Consider the following 18,038-nt stretch of genomic DNA (forward strand, 5'->3'; position numbering starts at 1 on the left):
CCTGAATAAGAGACACTCCTCAGGGAGGAAGAGAAGCCGGTGGGCGCACCTGTCGCATGATGGCTTGTATGGCGCGTTTCCCTTCCCGCCCCGCGGCAGGTCTGGGGCGGCTGGCCAGGGCAGCTCCACTGCACTGCTCTGAGGGGCTGCGACGTGCGCAGGAGAGCGCTGGGCCAGCCGGCTCTCACGGTACTGGGTAACGTTAACTTACGGCGACTTCACAGAGTCAATTTCTTAGAAAAAAGTGGCAGTCCCCTGTGCGGTGGGACACTGCTTTGAGCTTCACGCACCTAGCTTAGGCTTGTCTCGTAAGCTACACTTCTAGCAGAAAACACGACGGGACACCTCACGCCCCGTCCATGTTCACTGTCTTTGTCAATTCGAGGAATCACGTGACAATGATAGGACAAACCGATCAGCTTCTGCCGCAAGCGGGCAGGCTGGCTGCGGAGCGGGGCACAGGACTGCCTCCCATGTGCCCTGAGTTCAGCCATCTGTAAATGGGGCATGGTGCCAAACCCACGCCGCTCCCAGCTCCCCTCCTCTCAGTCTCGGATAGACAATGATTTGGTAGGTAACCATGTAGCTAAAAAACGACTGTGTAGCGTGTTGAACGCTTGAAGCCCTGAGACACATTCCACCATGCCGCTGCCCCGCGTCAGGGTCCTCGCACGCGCCCTGCTGGCGGCTTCAAAACACGTTGGTGAGCGTCTGCCACTCGCCCACAGCCTCCTGCACCACCTCCTCCAAGTGCAGTGTCCGCAGCACCTCCCCGTCTGGCTCCTGGGGCCCCGTGGACTCCGGCAAGGCTCCTGGGATGCAGGCAGAGAAAGGGCAGGCAGGGGTTCAGACTGAGGGAAGGCGATGCGTCCCCGGGGCCCAGACGGGGAACACCTGCTTCACCCCTTCCCCACGGCCGCCCGCCAGGACGGCGAGCAGAGTGCCACTGCACGGAGTACCTGCCCCCCAACCCAGGTCCACCTACTCAGGACTCGCAGACAACCACACCTGTGTCCAACACACAGCTGCACATGTGACCTCCTTGGCATGCTTACCCGGCCCCTTCCTGGACCAGTGCCAGGCAGCATGGGGCTCAGGACAGAAAGGCCAGAGCAGTGAGAGCGAGATCCCAGGGGGCCAGGGCACAAGAGCCTGACTCCCCGAGAAGCAGCACCAGGTGCAGGGTGGCAACCACTTGGCCTGCACACCTAGGCCCCCGGGGTGGCAGCAGCACACCCAGCCTCTTGCGTCCTGAGCACGTGCTGCAGCAAATGCTGCACCCATGCAGGCTCTGGGGGCCACTCTGCTTGTCTGCCAAAACAAAGCAGACCCGCATTCTCATCAGGTGTGGTGTGGGGGCAGGGTGCATCCTGCCAGAGAGGCGGTCACTGCCAGGGGTGCGGGTGACGGGGCACGCACCTGCATAGCTGTGTGCCCGCTTCACGTGCAGCTTCATGTTGCTCTTCTGCGTGAAGCCCATGGCGCAGTGGCCGCAGCGGTAGGGCCTCTCGCCCGTGTGCTTCTTCATGTGCACCTGCAGCGCACTCTTCTGGTTGAAGGCTTTCTCGCACAGCGTGCAGTGGAAGGGCCGTTCCCCTGCAAGCAAAGGCTGTCAGCCCACCCAGACCGACTCCGAGGCAAAGGCTGTCAGCCCACCCAGACCGACTCCGAGGCAAAGGCTGGGTCAGCCCACCCAGACCGACTCCGAGGCAAAGGCTGGGTCAGCCCACCCAGACCGACTCCGAGGCAAAGGCTGGGTCAGCCCACCCAGACCGACTCCGAGGCAAAGGCTGGGTCAGCCCACCCAGACCGACTCCGAGGCAAAGGCTGGGTCAGCCCACCCAGACCGACTCCGAGGCAAAGGCTGGGTCAGCCCACCCAGACCGACTCCGAGGCAAAGGCTGGGTCAGCCCACCCAGACCGACTCCGAGGCAAAGGCTGGGTCAGCCCACCCAGACCGACTCCGAGGCAAAGGCTGGGTCAGCCCACCCAGACCGACTCCGAGGCAAAGGCTGTCAGCCCACCCAGACCGACTCCGAGGCAAAGGCTGGGTCAGCCCACCCAGACCGACTCCGAGGCAAAGGCTGGGTCAGCCCACCCAGACCGACTCCGAGGCAAAGGCTGGGTCAGCCCACCCAGACCGACTCCGAGGCAAAGGCTGGGTCAGCCCACCCAGACCGACTCCGAGGCAAAGGCTGGGTCAGCCCACCCAGACCGACTCCGAGGCAAAGGCTGGGTCAGCCCACCCAGACCGACTCCGAGGCAAAGGCTGGGTCAGCCCACCCAGACCGACTCCGAGGCAAAGGCTGGGTCAGCCCACCCAGACCGACTCCGAGGCAAAGGCTGGGTCAGCCCACCCAGACCGACTCCGAGGCAAAGGCTGGGTCAGCCCACCCAGACCGACTCCGAGGCAAAGGCTGGGTCAGCCCACCCAGACCGACTCCGAGGCAAAGGCTGGGTCAGCCCACCCAGACCGACTCCGAGGCAAAGGCTGGGTCAGCCCACCCAGACCGACTCCGAGGCAAAGGCTGGGTCAGCCCACCCAGACCGACTCCGAGGCAAAGGCTGTCAGCCCACCCAGACCGACTCCGAGGCAAAGGCTGGGTCAGCCCACCCAGACCGACTCCGAGGCAAAGGCTGTCAGCCCACCCAGACCGACTCCGAGGCAAAGGCTGGGTCAGCCCACCCAGACCGACTCCGAGGCAAAGGCTGGGTCAGCCCACCCAGACCGACTCCGAGGCAAAGGCTGGGTCAGCCCACCCAGACCGACTCCGAGGCAAAGGCTGGGTCAGCCCACCCAGACCGACTCCGAGGCAAAGGCTGGGTCAGCCCACCCAGACCGACTCCGAGGCAAAGGCTGGGTCAGCCCACCCAGACCGACTCCGAGGCAAAGGCTGGGTCAGCCCACCCAGACCGACTCCGAGGCAAAGGCTGGGTCAGCCCACCCAGACCGACTCCGAGGCAAAGGCTGGGTCAGCCCACCCAGACCGACTCCGAGGCAAAGGCTGGGTCAGCCCACCCAGACCGACTCCGAGGCAAAGGCTGGGTCAGCCCACCCAGACCGACTCCGAGGCAAAGGCTGGGTCAGCCCACCCAGACCGACTCCGAGGCAAAGGCTGGGTCAGCCCACCCAGACCGACTCCGAGGCAAAGGCTGGGTCAGCCCACCCAGACCGACTCCGAGGCAAAGGCTGGGTCAGCCCACCCAGACCGACTCCGAGGCAAAGGCTGGGTCAGCCCACCCAGACCGACTCCGAGGCAAAGGCTGGGTCAGCCCACCCAGACCGACTCCGAGGCAAAGGCTGGTCAGCCCACCCAGACCGACTCCGAGGCAAAGGCTGGGTCAGCCCACCCAGACCGACTCCGAGGCAAAGGCTGGGTCAGCCCACCCAGACCGACTCCGAGGCAAAGGCTGGGTCAGCCCACCCAGACCGACTCCGAGGCAAAGGCTGGGTCAGCCCACCCAGACCGACTCCGAGGCAAAGGCTGGGTCAGCCCACCCAGACCGACTCCGAGGCAAAGGCTGGTCAGCCCACCCAGACCGACTCCGAGGCAAAGGCTGGGTCAGCCCACCCAGACCGACTCCGAGGCAAAGGCTGTCAGCCCACCCAGACCGACTCCGAGGCAAAGGCTGTGTCAGCCCACCCAGACCGACTCCGAGGCAAAGGCTGGGTCAGCCCACCCAGACCGACTCCGAGGCAAAGGCTGGGTCAGCCCACCCAGACCGACTCCGAGGCAAAGGCTGGGTCAGCCCACCCAGACCGACTCCGAGGCAAAGGCTGGGTCAGCCCACCCAGACCGACTCCGAGGCAAAGGCTGGGTCAGCCCACCCAGACCGACTCCGAGGCAAAGGCTGGGTCAGCCCACCCAGACCGACTCCGAGGCAAAGGCTGGTCAGCCCACCCAGACCGACTCCGAGGCAAAGGCTGGGTCAGCCCACCCAGACCGACTCCGAGGCAAAGGCTGGTCAGCCCACCCAGACCGACTCCGAGGCAAAGGCTGGTCAGCCCACCCGGACCGACTCCGAGGCAAAGGCTGGGTCAGCCCACCCGGACCGACTCCGAGGCAAAGGCTGGGTCAGCCCACCCGGACCGACTCCGAGGCAAAGGCTGGGTCAGCCCACCCGGACCGACTCCGAGGCAAAGGCTGGGTCAGCCCACCCGGACCGACTCCGAGGCAAAGGCTGGGTCAGCCCACCCGGACCGACTCCGAGGCAAAGGCTGGGTCAGCCCACCCGGACCGACTCCGAGGCAAAGGCTGGGTCAGCCCACCCGGACCGACTCCGAGGCAAAGGCTGGGTCAGCCCACCCGGACCGACTCCGAGGCAAAGGCTGGGTCAGCCCACCCGGACCGACTCCGAGGCAAAGGCTGGGTCAGCCCACCCGGACCGACTCCGAGGCAAAGGCTGGGTCAGCCCACCCGGACCGACTCCGAGGCAAAGGCTGGGTCAGCCCACCCGGACCGACTCCGAGGCAAAGGCTGGGTCAGCCCACCCGGACCGACTCCGAGGCAAAGGCTGGGTCAGCCCACCCGGACCGACTCCGAGGCAAAGGCTGGGTCAGCCCACCCGGACCGACTCCGAGGCAAAGGCTGGGTCAGCCCACCCGGACCGACTCCGAGGCAAAGGCTGGGTCAGCCCACCCGGACCGACTCCGAGGCAAAGGCTGGGTCAGCCCACCCGGACCGACTCCGAGGCAAAGGCTGGGTCAGCCCACCCAGACCGACTCCGAGGCAAAGGCTGGGTCAGCCCACCCAGACCGACTCCGAGGCAAAGGCTGGGTCAGCCCACCCAGACCGACTCCGAGGCAAAGGCTGGGTCAGCCCACCCAGACCGACTCCGAGGCAAAGGCTGGGTCAGCCCACCCAGACCGACTCCGAGGCAAAGGCTGGGTCAGCCCACCCAGACCGACTCCGAGGCAAAGGCTGGGTCAGCCCACCCAGACCGACTCCGAGGCAAAGGCTGGGTCAGCCCACCCAGACCGACTCCGAGGCAAAGGCTGGGTCAGCCCACCCAGACCGACTCCGAGGCAAAGGCTGGGTCAGCCCACCCAGACCGACTCCGAGGCAAAGGCTGGGTCAGCCCACCCAGACCGACTCCGAGGCAAAGGCTGGGTCAGCCCACCCAGACCGACTCCGAGGCAAAGGCTGGTCAGCCCACCCAGACCGACTCCGAGGCAAAGGCTGGGTCAGCCCACCCAGACCGACTCCGAGGCAAAGGCTGGGTCAGCCCACCCAGACCGACTCCGAGGCAAAGGCTGGTCAGCCCACCCAGACCGACTCCGAGGCAAAGGCTGGGTCAGCCCACCCAGACCGACTCCGAGGCAAAGGCTGTCAGCCCACCCAGACCGACTCCGAGGCAAAGGCTGGGTCAGCCCACCCAGACCGACTCCGAGGCAAAGGCTGGTCAGCCCACCCAGACCGACTCCGAGGCAAAGGCTGGTCAGCCCACCCAGACCGACTCCGAGGCAAAGGCTGGGTCAGCCCACCCAGACCGACTCCGAGGCAAAGGCTGGTCAGCCCACCCAGACCGACTCCGAGGCAAAGGCTGGGTCAGCCCACCCAGACCGACTCCGAGGCAAAGGCTGGGTCAGCCCACCCAGACCGACTCCGAGGCAAAGGCTGGGTCAGCCCACCCAGACCGACTCCGAGGCAAAGGCTGGGTCAGCCCACCCAGACCGACTCCGAGGCAAAGGCTGGGTCAGCCCACCCAGACCGACTCCGAGGCAAAGGCTGGGTCAGCCCACCCAGACCGACTCCGAGGCAAAGGCTGGGTCAGCCCACCCAGACCGACTCCGAGGCAAAGGCTGGGTCAGCCCACCCAGACCGACTCCGAGGCAAAGGCTGGGTCAGCCCACCCAGACCGACTCCGAGGCAAAGGCTGGTCAGCCCACCCAGACCGACTCCGAGGCAAAGGCTGGGTCAGCCCACCCAGACCGACTCCGAGGCAAAGGCTGGTCAGCCCACCCGGACCGACTCCGAGGCAAAGGCTGGTCAGCCCACCCGGACCGACTCCGAGGCAAAGGCTGGGTCAGCCCACCCGGACCGACTCCGAGGCAAAGGCTGGGTCAGCCCACCCGGACCGACTCCGAGGCAAAGGCTGGGTCAGCCCACCCGGACCGACTCCGAGGCAAAGGCTGGGTCAGCCCACCCGGACCGACTCCGAGGCAAAGGCTGGGTCAGCCCACCCGGACCGACTCCGAGGCAAAGGCTGGGTCAGCCCACCCGGACCGACTCCGAGGCAAAGGCTGGGTCAGCCCACCCGGACCGACTCCGAGGCAAAGGCTGGGTCAGCCCACCCGGACCGACTCCGAGGCAAAGGCTGGGTCAGCCCACCCGGACCGACTCCGAGGCAAAGGCTGGGTCAGCCCACCCGGACCGACTCCGAGGCAAAGGCTGGGTCAGCCCACCCGGACCGACTCCGAGGCAAAGGCTGGGTCAGCCCACCCGGACCGACTCCGAGGCAAAGGCTGGGTCAGCCCACCCGGACCGACTCCGAGGCAAAGGCTGGGTCAGCCCACCCGGACCGACTCCGAGGCAAAGGCTGGGTCAGCCCACCCGGACCGACTCCGAGGCAAAGGCTGGGTCAGCCCACCCGGACCGACTCCGAGGCAAAGGCTGGGTCAGCCCACCCGGACCGACTCCGAGGCAAAGGCTGGGTCAGCCCACCCAGACCGACTCCGAGGCAAAGGCTGGGTCAGCCCACCCAGACCGACTCCGAGGCAAAGGCTGGGTCAGCCCACCCAGACCGACTCCGAGGCAAAGGCTGGGTCAGCCCACCCAGACCGACTCCGAGGCAAAGGCTGGGTCAGCCCACCCAGACCGACTCCGAGGCAAAGGCTGGGTCAGCCCACCCAGACCGACTCCGAGGCAAAGGCTGGGTCAGCCCACCCAGACCGACTCCGAGGCAAAGGCTGGGTCAGCCCACCCAGACCGACTCCGAGGCAAAGGCTGGGTCAGCCCACCCAGACCGACTCCGAGGCAAAGGCTGGGTCAGCCCACCCAGACCGACTCCGAGGCAAAGGCTGGGTCAGCCCACCCAGACCGACTCCGAGGCAAAGGCTGGTCAGCCCACCCAGACCGACTCCGAGGCAAAGGCTGGGTCAGCCCACCCAGACCGACTCCGAGGCAAAGGCTGTCAGCCCACCCAGACCGACTCCGAGGCAAAGGCTGGGTCAGCCCACCCAGACCGACTCCGAGGCAAAGGCTGTCAGCCCACCCAGACCGACTCCGAGGCAAAGGCTGGGTCAGCCCACCCAGACCGACTCCGAGGCAAAGGCTGTCAGCCCACCCAGACCGACTCCGAGGCAAAGGCTGGGTCAGCCCACCCAGACCGACTCCGAGGCAAAGGCTGTCAGCCCACCCAGACCGACTCCGAGGCAAAGGCGGTCAGCCCACCCAGACCGACTCCGAGGCAAAGGCTGGGTCAGCCCACCCAGACCGACTCCGAGGCAAAGGCTGTCAGCCCACCCAGACCGACTCCGAGGCAAAGGCTGGGTCAGCCCACCCAGACCGACTCCGAGGCAAAGGCTGTCAGCCCACCCAGACCGACTCCGAGGCAAAGGCTGGGTCAGCCCACCCAGACCGACTCCGAGGCAAAGGCTGTCAGCCCACCCAGACCGACTCCGAGGCAAAGGCTGGGTCAGCCCACCCAGACCGACTCCGAGGCAAAGGCTGTCAGCCCACCCAGACCGACTCCGAGGCAAAGGCTGGGTCAGCCCACCCAGACCGACTCCGAGGCAAAGGCTGGGTCAGCCCACCCAGACCGACTCCGAGGCAAAGGCTGGGTCAGCCCACCCAGACCGACTCCGAGGCAAAGGCTGTCAGCCCACCCAGACCGACTCCGAGGCAAAGGCTGGGTCAGCCCACCCGGACCGACTCCGAGGCAAAGGCTGGGTCAGCCCACCCGGACCGACTCCGAGGCAAAGGCTGGTCAGCCCACCCGGACCGACTCCGAGGCAAAGGCTGGTCAGCCCACCCGGACCGACTCCGAGGCAAAGGCTGGGTCAGCCCACCCGGACCGACTCCGAGGCAAAGGCTGGGTCAGCCCACCCGGACCGACTCCGAGGCAAAGGCTGGGTCAGCCCACCCGGACCGACTCCGAGGCAAAGGCTGGGTCAGCCCACCCGGACCGACTCCGAGGCAAAGGCTGGGTCAGCCCACCCGGACCGACTCCGAGGCAAAGGCTGGGTCAGCCCACCCGGACCGACTCCGAGGCAAAGGCTGGGTCAGCCCACCCGGACCGACTCCGAGGCAAAGGCTGGGTCAGCCCACCCGGACCGACTCCGAGGCAAAGGCTGGGTCAGCCCACCCGGACCGACTCCGAGGCAAAGGCTGGGTCAGCCCACCCGGACCGACTCCGAGGCAAAGGCTGGGTCAGCCCACCCGGACCGACTCCGAGGCAAAGGCTGGGTCAGCCCACCCGGACCGACTCCGAGGCAAAGGCTGGGTCAGCCCACCCGGACCGACTCCGAGGCAAAGGCTGGGTCAGCCCACCCGGACCGACTCCGAGGCAAAGGCTGGGTCAGCCCACCCGGACCGACTCCGAGGCAAAGGCTGGGTCAGCCCACCCGGACCGACTCCGAGGCAAAGGCTGGGTCAGCCCACCCGGACCGACTCCGAGGCAAAGGCTGGGTCAGCCCACCCGGACCGACTCCGAGGCAAAGGCTGGGTCAGCCCACCCGGACCGACTCCGAGGCAAAGGCTGGGTCAGCCCACCCAGACCGACTCCGAGGCAAAGGCTGGGTCAGCCCACCCAGACCGACTCCGAGGCAAAGGCTGGGTCAGCCCACCCAGACCGACTCCGAGGCAAAGGCTGGGTCAGCCCACCCAGACCGACTCCGAGGCAAAGGCTGGGTCAGCCCACCCAGACCGACTCCGAGGCAAAGGCTGGGTCAGCCCACCCAGACCGACTCCGAGGCAAAGGCTGGGTCAGCCCACCCAGACCGACTCCGAGGCAAAGGCTGGGTCAGCCCACCCAGACCGACTCCGAGGCAAAGGCTGGGTCAGCCCACCCAGACCGACTCCGAGGCAAAGGCTGGGTCAGCCCACCCAGACCGACTCCGAGGCAAAGGCTGGGTCAGCCCACCCAGACCGACTCCGAGGCAAAGGCTGGGTCAGCCCACCCAGACCGACTCCGAGGCAAAGGCTGGGTCAGCCCACCCAGACCGACTCCGAGGCAAAGGCTGGGTCAGCCCACCCAGACCGACTCCGAGGCAAAGGCTGGGTCAGCCCACCCAGACCGACTCCGAGGCAAAGGCTGGGTCAGCCCACCCAGACCGACTCCGAGGCAAAGGCTGGGTCAGCCCACCCAGACCGACTCCGAGGCAAAGGCTGGGTCAGCCCACCCAGACCGACTCCGAGGCAAAGGCTGGGTCAGCCCACCCAGACCGACTCCGAGGCAAAGGCTGGGTCAGCCCACCCAGACCGACTCCGAGGCAAAGGCTGGTCAGCCCACCCAGACCGACTCCGAGGCAAAGGCTGGGTCAGCCCACCCAGACCGACTCCGAGGCAAAGGCTGTCAGCCCACCCAGACCGACTCCGAGGCAAAGGCTGGGTCAGCCCACCCAGACCGACTCCGAGGCAAAGGCTGGGTCAGCCCACCCAGACCGACTCCGAGGCAAAGGCTGGGTCAGCCCACCCAGACCGACTCCGAGGCAAAGGCTGGGTCAGCCCACCCAGACCGACTCCGAGGCAAAGGCTGGGTCAGCCCACCCAGACCGACTCCGAGGCAAAGGCTGGGTCAGCCCACCCAGACCGACTCCGAGGCAAAGGCTGGGTCAGCCCACCCAGACCGACTCCGAGGCAAAGGCTGTCAGCCCACCCAGACCGACTCCGAGGCAAAGGCTGGTCAGCCCACCCGGACCGACTCCGAGGCAAAGGCTGTCAGCCCACCCGGACCGACTCCGAGGCAAAGGCTGGGTCAGCCCACCCAGACCACTCCGAGGCAAAGGCTGGGTCAGCCCACCCAGACCGACTCCGAGGCAAAGGCTGGGTCAGCCCACCCAGACCGACTCCGAGGCAAAGGCTGGTCAGCCCACCCGGACCGACTCCGAGGCAAAGGCTGGGTCAGCCCACCCGGACCGACTCCGAGGCAAAGGCTGTCAGCCCACCCAGACCGACTCCGAGGCAAAGGCTGGGTCAGCCCACCCGGACCGACTCCGAGGCAAAGGCTGGGTCAGCCCACCCGGACCGACTCCGAGGCAAAGGCTGGTCAGCCCACCCAGACCGACTCCGAGGCAAAGGCTGTCAGCCCACCCAGACCGACTCCGAGGCAAAGGCTGGGTCAGCCCACCCGGACCGACTCCGAGGCAAAGGCTGGGTCAGCCCACCCGGACCGACTCCGAGGCAAAGGCTGGGTCAGCCCACCCGGACCGACTCCGAGGCAAAGGCTGGGTCAGCCCACCCGGACCGACTCCGAGGCAAAGGCTGGGTCAGCCCACCCGGACCGACTCCGAGGCAAAGGCTGGGTCAGCCCACCCGGACCGACTCCGAGGCAAAGGCTGGGTCAGCCCACCCGGACCGACTCCGAGGCAAAGGCTGGGTCAGCCCACCCGGACCGACTCCGAGGCAAAGGCTGGGTCAGCCCACCCGGACCGACTCCGAGGCAAAGGCTGGGTCAGCCCACCCGGACCGACTCCGAGGCAAAGGCTGGGTCAGCCCACCCGGACCGACTCCGAGGCAAAGGCTGGGTCAGCCCACCCGGACCGACTCCGAGGCAAAGGCTGGGTCAGCCCACCCGGACCGACTCCGAGGCAAAGGCTGGGTCAGCCCACCCGGACCGACTCCGAGGCAAAGGCTGGGTCAGCCCACCCGGACCGACTCCGAGGCAAAGGCTGGGTCAGCCCACCCGGACCGACTCCGAGGCAAAGGCTGGGTCAGCCCACCCGGACCGACTCCGAGGCAAAGGCTGGGTCAGCCCACCCGGACCGACTCCGAGGCAAAGGCTGGGTCAGCCCACCCGGACCGACTCCGAGGCAAAGGCTGGGTCAGCCCACCCGGACCGACTCCGAGGCAAAGGCTGGGTCAGCCCACCCGGACCGACTCCGAGGCAAAGGCTGGGTCAGCCCACCCAGACCGACTCCGAGGCAAAGGCTGGGTCAGCCCACCCAGACCGACTCCGAGGCAAAGGCTGGGTCAGCCCACCCAGACCGACTCCGAGGCAAAGGCTGGGTCAGCCCACCCAGACCGACTCCGAGGCAAAGGCTGGGTCAGCCCACCCAGACCGACTCCGAGGCAAAGGCTGGGTCAGCCCACCCAGACCGACTCCGAGGCAAAGGCTGGGTCAGCCCACCCAGACCGACTCCGAGGCAAAGGCTGGGTCAGCCCACCCAGACCGACTCCGAGGCAAAGGCTGTCAGCCCACCCAGACCGACTCCGAGGCAAAGGCTGGGTCAGCCCACCCAGACCGACTCCGAGGCAAAGGCTGTCAGCCCACCCAGACCGACTCCGAGGCAAAGGCTGTCAGCCCACCCAGACCGACTCCGAGGCAAAGGCTGGGTCAGCCCACCCAGACCGACTCCGAGGCAAAGGCTGTCAGCCCACCCAGACCGACTCCGAGGCAAAGGCTGGGTCAGCCCACCCAGACCGACTCCGAGGCAAAGGCTGGGTCAGCCCACCCAGACCGACTCCGAGGCAAAGGCTGTCAGCCCACCCAGACCGACTCCGAGGCAAAGGCTGTCAGCCCACCCAGACCGACTCCGAGGCAAAGGCTGGGTCAGCCCACCCAGACCGACTCCGAGGCAAAGGCTGGGTCAGCCCACCCAGACCGACTCCGAGGCAAAGGCTGGGTCAGCCCACCCAGACCGACTCCGAGGCAAAGGCTGGGTCAGCCCACCCAGACCGACTCCGAGGCAAAGGCTGGGTCAGCCCACCCAGACCGACTCCGAGGCAAAGGCTGGGTCAGCCCACCCAGACCGACTCCGAGGCAAAGGCTGGGTCAGCCCACCCAGACCGACTCCGAGGCAAAGGCTGGGTCAGCCCACCCAGACCGACTCCGAGGCAAAGGGGCCACTGTTCGCTGCTTGACAAGATTTACTTTCTTAGGAAGGCAGAGTGATGGAGAGAGAAAAGAGAGAGAGATGGCATTCTTCCACCTACTGTTTCACTCCCCAGTGGCAGCAATGGCTGCGGCTGAGTCAGATGGAAGCCAGAAGCCCTCAACGCCACCTGGGTCTCCACAGTCGGTGGTAGGGGCCCAAGTCCCTGCTTTTACAAGCACACTGGCAGGGAGCTGGATCAGAAGGGGATCAGCCAGAACTAAAACCAACACTCTGAGACAGATGCCAGTGTTGCAAGCAGTAGCGTAACCTGAGGCACCACAATTCCAGCCCCAAGGAGGCCTTTTGTGGAAAGCACAGTGACGAGCTATCAGTGCTCTGAGGGGCTGTGGGGAGCAGCACACGCCTCCAGGACGAGCAGCAGGCACGCATGGGCTAAACCAACTTGCAGACTGGGGACACAAGCAGTGCAAGCCCACTCAGTGGCTGACGGCGGCTTCTGTCAAGGCCACGGAGCACTCTCCAGGGAGCAGGGGTCCTGAAGAGGGGAAGGACGGGATGCCAGGACTGCTGTCTGCCTCCACTGCGCATACCCACCACCCCAACTCCACCTGCTCCGCCCCTCCCCGCCCCCAATGGAAAAGTGGTAACCATCTCAGCAGTTAAGGGTGCCCGTCTGGCTAGCCTGTCCTCATGGTCCCGCGAGACCAGCTGAGCTGCAGGGACTGAGAGAAGCTGGGTCAGGACACATGGGCATTAGTCCCCAAGCAGAGCTGCAAGCAGCAAGCTCAGAAGGCACCAAGCCACTGTGGCCCAGGAGACTCTGGGGAACCTAGGAACTCCACGCAGTCATGCATTCCCAGCATCTGTCAACATGTTCTGAGGACACGCACTGGACAGCTAGTGTCCACGTGGAAAGCCTGAGTGGATTCCTGGCACACGGCTCAGCACAGGTCCTGCTGATGCGGGCCTTGAAGGAACCAGAGGGGACACTCACTCTTGTCCCACTGCCTTTTCCAGCAATTGAAAATATTCTTTTACATTTCAAGATAGGGAGAAAAAAAGAAAGCAATTTTCAGAGGTAACAGTTGGGATGAGGCCCACCAGCCACACAAGGACACATAGAGGCACACAGTGAGACACACAGTGACACACAGTGACACACACACAGTGACACAGTGACACAGTGAGACACAGTGAGACACACAGTGACAGTGACACACACAGTGACAGTGACTCACAGTGACACAGTGAGACACACAGTGACACACAGTGACACAGTGAGAAACACAGTGACACACACAGTGACACACACAGTGACACAGTGAGAAACACAGTGACACACATAGTGACACACAGTGAAACAGTGAGACACACAGTGACACACAGTGACACACAGTGACACACAGCGGCACACACAGAGCCTGGAGCCCACAGTCAGTCTTCAGGATTCTCTTGGCTACAAGGTAACTGCACGGCAGAGCTACTCATCATCTTCAGTCATAAGGACTAAAACAGAAACTCAACACATCCCCAGCAGCGCTAACAAAACGAGACACCAACATTAACATCTCCACCGCTGCCCGGCGTGAGGAGCAGCTGAAGGCTAGGGACACGGGGCAGGGCTGGGGCGGGGCTTGGGCATGGCAGCCCGGGGCTGCCTGGAGGCCTGCACTCCGTACAGGGATGCCTGCTGAGCACGCGCATCCCCGCGAGCAGCAGCCTGCTCGTGGGCAACCCGGAGGGGTGGCAGTGACAACCCAGGTATGTGGGACCCTGCACCCACTGAGGGCCAGGTCCTGGTCCCAGCCTCGCCTGGCTATAGCTGCCCAGGCATGTGAGGTAGGGACAGTGACTGTAAGATCTTTAGAAATTGAAATCTTTACTAAAGCACACAGGTCTTCAGTCAACTGAAACACCTGCAGTTCCACACCGACAGCTTAGCTTGTGCTAACTACACACAGCAGGCCCGACAGAGGAACCCTGCCAGCGGGCCAGCCTGCAGTGCTCACCCGACACAGGCACCTGTGCACCTGCAAAGCACACAGCAAAGCCGTTCTCCTGGCAAATAGCACCTCCCTCTACGTACAGATGTTAAGTACACACTGGATAAGGCACAGGGGCAGCAGCGAGTGACCTGGACTGGATACACATGGGCTCCAGGTGCCCAGGCCTCAGGCCAGGGCTGACTCAGAGCCTGGAGGAGATGCTAGGAACCCAAGGGAGGGGGTCGGGGGACCCAGAGGAGATGCCCCAGGGAACTGCTGTGTGTGTCAGGTCTGGGAACAGCCAGGAGACAGGGCTGGGGAAGACGGTGTGCTGGGAGGCAGAGGCCTTGTGGGAGGAGGGCTTGCAGTGGCCATACCAGGTGCCAGTGAAGGAGTCATGGCTACAGGGCAGCAGGAAGACCAGGGAGCTGCCCAGCCCTTGCGGGTGTGGCTGGGGGACCTCCGGTGCAGTGACACGCTGACGCAGAAAACAGGCAAGAATGGGGCAGAAAGCAGTTGCCAGGGGCAGGCACAGCGCCAGGGCCTGGAGGCCAGGGAGAGGTCCTGTCCATGGTGTGTGTATCCATGGTGAAGGGGCACAGCGACACCAGAGCCAACTTTAGGGGAGCAGGAAGGTGTGGTCCCCTGCCTGGTCACAAGTCCCCCTCCGGCAGCACGTGTGCGAGCAAGCACCACGCCCTTACCTGTATGGATGCGGCTGTGTCGCTCCAGCTGGCTGGGCTTGGCGAAGGCCTTTTCACAGGTGTCACACTTGAACACTCGGGGCTTCTGGGAGCTTAGGGAGGGGCCCGCCTGGTGCGTTTGCATGTGCTCCTGGCAAGACAGTACAGCGGAGCACACACATGAGGAGGCCAACAAAACCTTGGAGACTGCAGGGCACAGGCGTGGGCTTTGCCCTCCGCCGCCTCCCACGGTGGGCTCCCAGGGGCAGCCGCCACCAGGGGCCATGGCCAGAAGCACCAAGCACAGTTTGTGCAGAGTTGGTGCCCTGTGCTTGTCCCGCCCGGAAATCTGCTCCTAGACCCCAGGGACGGTCTCAGACAGGTGAGGAGTGCCACAGCGTCACTCCAGCCGACCTGACACTGGCGCTGACCTGCGGGTGAGGAGATGACCGCTCCCCGTGCACTGCCCCGGCCCCGCCACGGCCGAGCCCCACACGGAGAGCTGCATGCTGCGGGGAGGCCAGGGCTTTACCTTGAGGTGCGTGGCGCGCTTGAAGGCCTTCCTGCAGACGGGGCAGCCATGGATACGCTCCTTGCCATGCACCTCCCTGCTGTGGTGCAGCAGCACAGCGGCCGACGAGAAGGCGCGGTCACACTCCAGGCACTGGCGCATGCGGCCCTCCTTCTCGGGAGAGCTGCCCTGGGCCAAGGCAGCCGAGACATCAGTCACCTGCAATGGCCGGAGAGGCCGTGACCCGCCACTCTTGGCATCTCGCGCACACTGAGCACAGCGACAGAGCGCCAATCACAACAGGGCCACTCACAAGAGAACATGCTGGCCTACGGCTCACCTCCATCACCCTGGGCAAGGCTGGCCAGGGACAGTGGAAATGGACTGACCAATAAAGATCTGAACAAATGAGGAACAGCCAGAGCCAGCCATGCGTGCTGTAGAGTGTAGCTGCACTGCTGTTGTCCTGGCTGCTGGGGCTGTGCACTGGACCCCTACAGCTGGCAGCAGGGAAGGACACCATCAGCTGGCCAGGACAGCACCTGCCCAACATGGACTGACGGTGGGAACAGCCAGCACTGGCGTGGACGAGTGTCAGGAGTGTTGCTGCTCTGAGGCGCACCATCTGCAGCCACGGGACAGACCCTTCATCCCAGCAGGAGGTCCCTTCCCGCGGGGCTGAGGGGCCACAGCTCTGCGTGGCTGGCACCGATATGCTAAACCACATCAAGTAGCGGGTGCTGGTTACTCAGTCTGAACAAAGCACAGACCTCAGGTTTGCAGACGGAAACCCGCGGGGCGAGTCACAGAAGGAAAAGGACCAGCCTTTGCCAACATGGCCATGATTCTAGTTCCTCAGCCAGTCTTCTGGCAACGCTAGACTGCCCAGAACATAATACATGCTAAAAAAAACACACAGCCACAACAACTTCTCTGCAAGGTACTCTGGTGTTACTAATCTGTGCTGACCATTCTACGGATGGCAGTGGAGCTCGAGGGCGTGGGGTCCTGGAGCCCACTGAGTAGCTCCGGGCCTCTGGATTTGGTCCCTGGCTACTCTGCGCATGTGCGAAACAGCCAGTGGATGCATTTCTCCCCTCTCTTGTTCCGTCTTTCCCAACCTTGGTTTTTTGCTTTGTTTTGTTTAAGAGTTATTTGTTTTACTTGAAAGAGTTACAGAGATTTTCCACCTGTTGGTCATTCCCCATCTGACCACCATGGCCAGAGCTAAGCTGGTCCAAAACCAGCAGCCAAGAGCATCCTCTGGGTCTCACAGGAGCACAGGGTCTCAAGGACCTGGGCCGTCCTTCACTGCATGTCCAGTGTAGTAACAGCAAGCTAAATTGGAAGTGGAGCAGCTGGGACACAAAGCAGTAACTGTGTGGGATCACAGCACTGCAGGATTCGCTTGTACACTACCTGCTCTACTCTTCAAATAAATAAGTAAATCAATACTTTTCAAAGAAGTGCCCAGGAAAATGAGTCGAGGACGGCCCAAAGCCTTGGGACCCTGCACCCACATGGGAGACCTGGAAGCAGCTCTTGGCTTTGGATCAGCTCAACTCTGGCTTTTGCGGCTACCTGGGGATTGAGCCAGCAGGCAGATCTTCCTCTCTGTGTCTCCTTCTCTCTGTAAAACTGCCTTTTCAATAAAAATTAATAAATCTTAAGAAAAAAAACAAAGTACTGAGGAAAGAAGGCAGCCTGAGGCTCCTGGTCCCCAAGCAGCGGCCCTCTTCCTACAAGAGGACAAGGCTCCATCTCAGCGAGTGCAGGTGTACTGGCCGAAGCACGTGGGCGCTGGGGGCTGTGACAGGGCCAGGAGGCAGCTGTGCCCCTGTGAGAGGATACGGGGGCCAGCCCTTGCCGAGATGGCTGCACAACACCTACAACAGGCGAGCCAACACTCCCAGCAGCGCCAGCACGGGCTGCCCTCATAGCCACACTCCTGCGGGCAGGAGTGCACTGTAACATGAGGCTTAGGCCACACTTCTCCTGATGCCAACGATGAGAGAGAGAGGGAGAGCGAGCGAGTGCATGAGATCAGGCACTGTCTCTAGGGGCTCATTCAGTAATGCTGACAGCAGCTGGGCTGGGCTGGGCCGCCGCCAGAGGCCTAGAACTCAGTGCAGGTCTGCCGTGTGCACAGCAGTGACCCAACCACTCAGGACATCAGCTGTCCTCCCAGGCTTTGCACCTGCAAGAAGCTGGTACCCAGCGCAGAGCAGGCTCAGGGGAGGCAGACAGGCCAAGTGTGCCCCCCTGCAGGAAGCTGGTACCCAGCGCAGAGCAGGCTCAGGGGAGGCAGACAAGCCAAGTGTGCCCCCCTGCAGGAAGCTGGTACCCAGCGCAGAGCAGGCTCAGGGGAGGCAGACAGGCCAAGTGTGCCACCCTGCAGGAAGCTGGTACCCAGCGCAGAGCAGGCTCAGGGGAGGCAGACAGGCCAAGTGTGCCCCCCTGCAGGAAGCTGGTACCCAGCGCAGAGCAGGCTCAGGGGAGGCAGACAGGCCAAGTGTGCCCCCCTGCAGTCGGGTCACTGTAGTACACAGGACCTCCAACTGCTGGCCTCAGCTGCAGGACACATCCCTGAAGGCCAGCCAGCTGCTCAGGCCACAACTGTCCCATGACCCTCTGTCACCAGCCCTCCCAAATCTGCAGTGTACGAGTGCCGGGTGTACTATACCTGGTAGGCCAGCTCCTCACAGCAGCCACCTGCCGGCTGCGGGGTGTGGCTCACCAATATGACCTGCGGGGAACTTGCTCCTCCTTGGCTGGCCAGAGAAGGATCCGTGAGCAATGCTGGGAACTGCTGGCCCTGGGAAAGACACTGCTTATTGCTATAAGCCAAAACAAATTTTCAG

At 64.3% G+C, this 18,038-nt stretch overlaps 1 protein-coding gene across 2 annotated transcripts in view; it reads right to left on the reverse strand.

Moving 5' to 3' along the window:
- Window positions 1-239: 239 nt before the first annotated feature.
- ZNF236 (zinc finger protein 236) overlaps window positions 240-18,038 on the reverse strand; it is an 88,937-nt gene continuing 71,138 nt past the window's right edge. For both annotated transcript variants that reach the window (XM_058676923.1, XM_058676922.1), the window contains 5 exons: window positions 17,861-17,992; window positions 15,199-15,396; window positions 14,688-14,817; window positions 1,420-1,596; window positions 240-812 (listed from right to left, as the gene is read on the reverse strand). In XM_058676923.1, the coding sequence (XP_058532906.1) occupies window positions 691-812; window positions 1,420-1,596; window positions 14,688-14,817; window positions 15,199-15,396; window positions 17,861-17,992 (759 nt within the window). In that variant the 3' untranslated portion in view covers window positions 240-690. The remainder of the gene's footprint in view (window positions 813-1,419; window positions 1,597-14,687; window positions 14,818-15,198; window positions 15,397-17,860; window positions 17,993-18,038) is intronic.

Source organism: Ochotona princeps, chromosome 18, assembly GCF_030435755.1.
Source record: "Ochotona princeps isolate mOchPri1 chromosome 18, mOchPri1.hap1, whole genome shotgun sequence".
NCBI lineage: Eukaryota > Metazoa > Chordata > Mammalia > Lagomorpha > Ochotonidae > Ochotona > Ochotona princeps.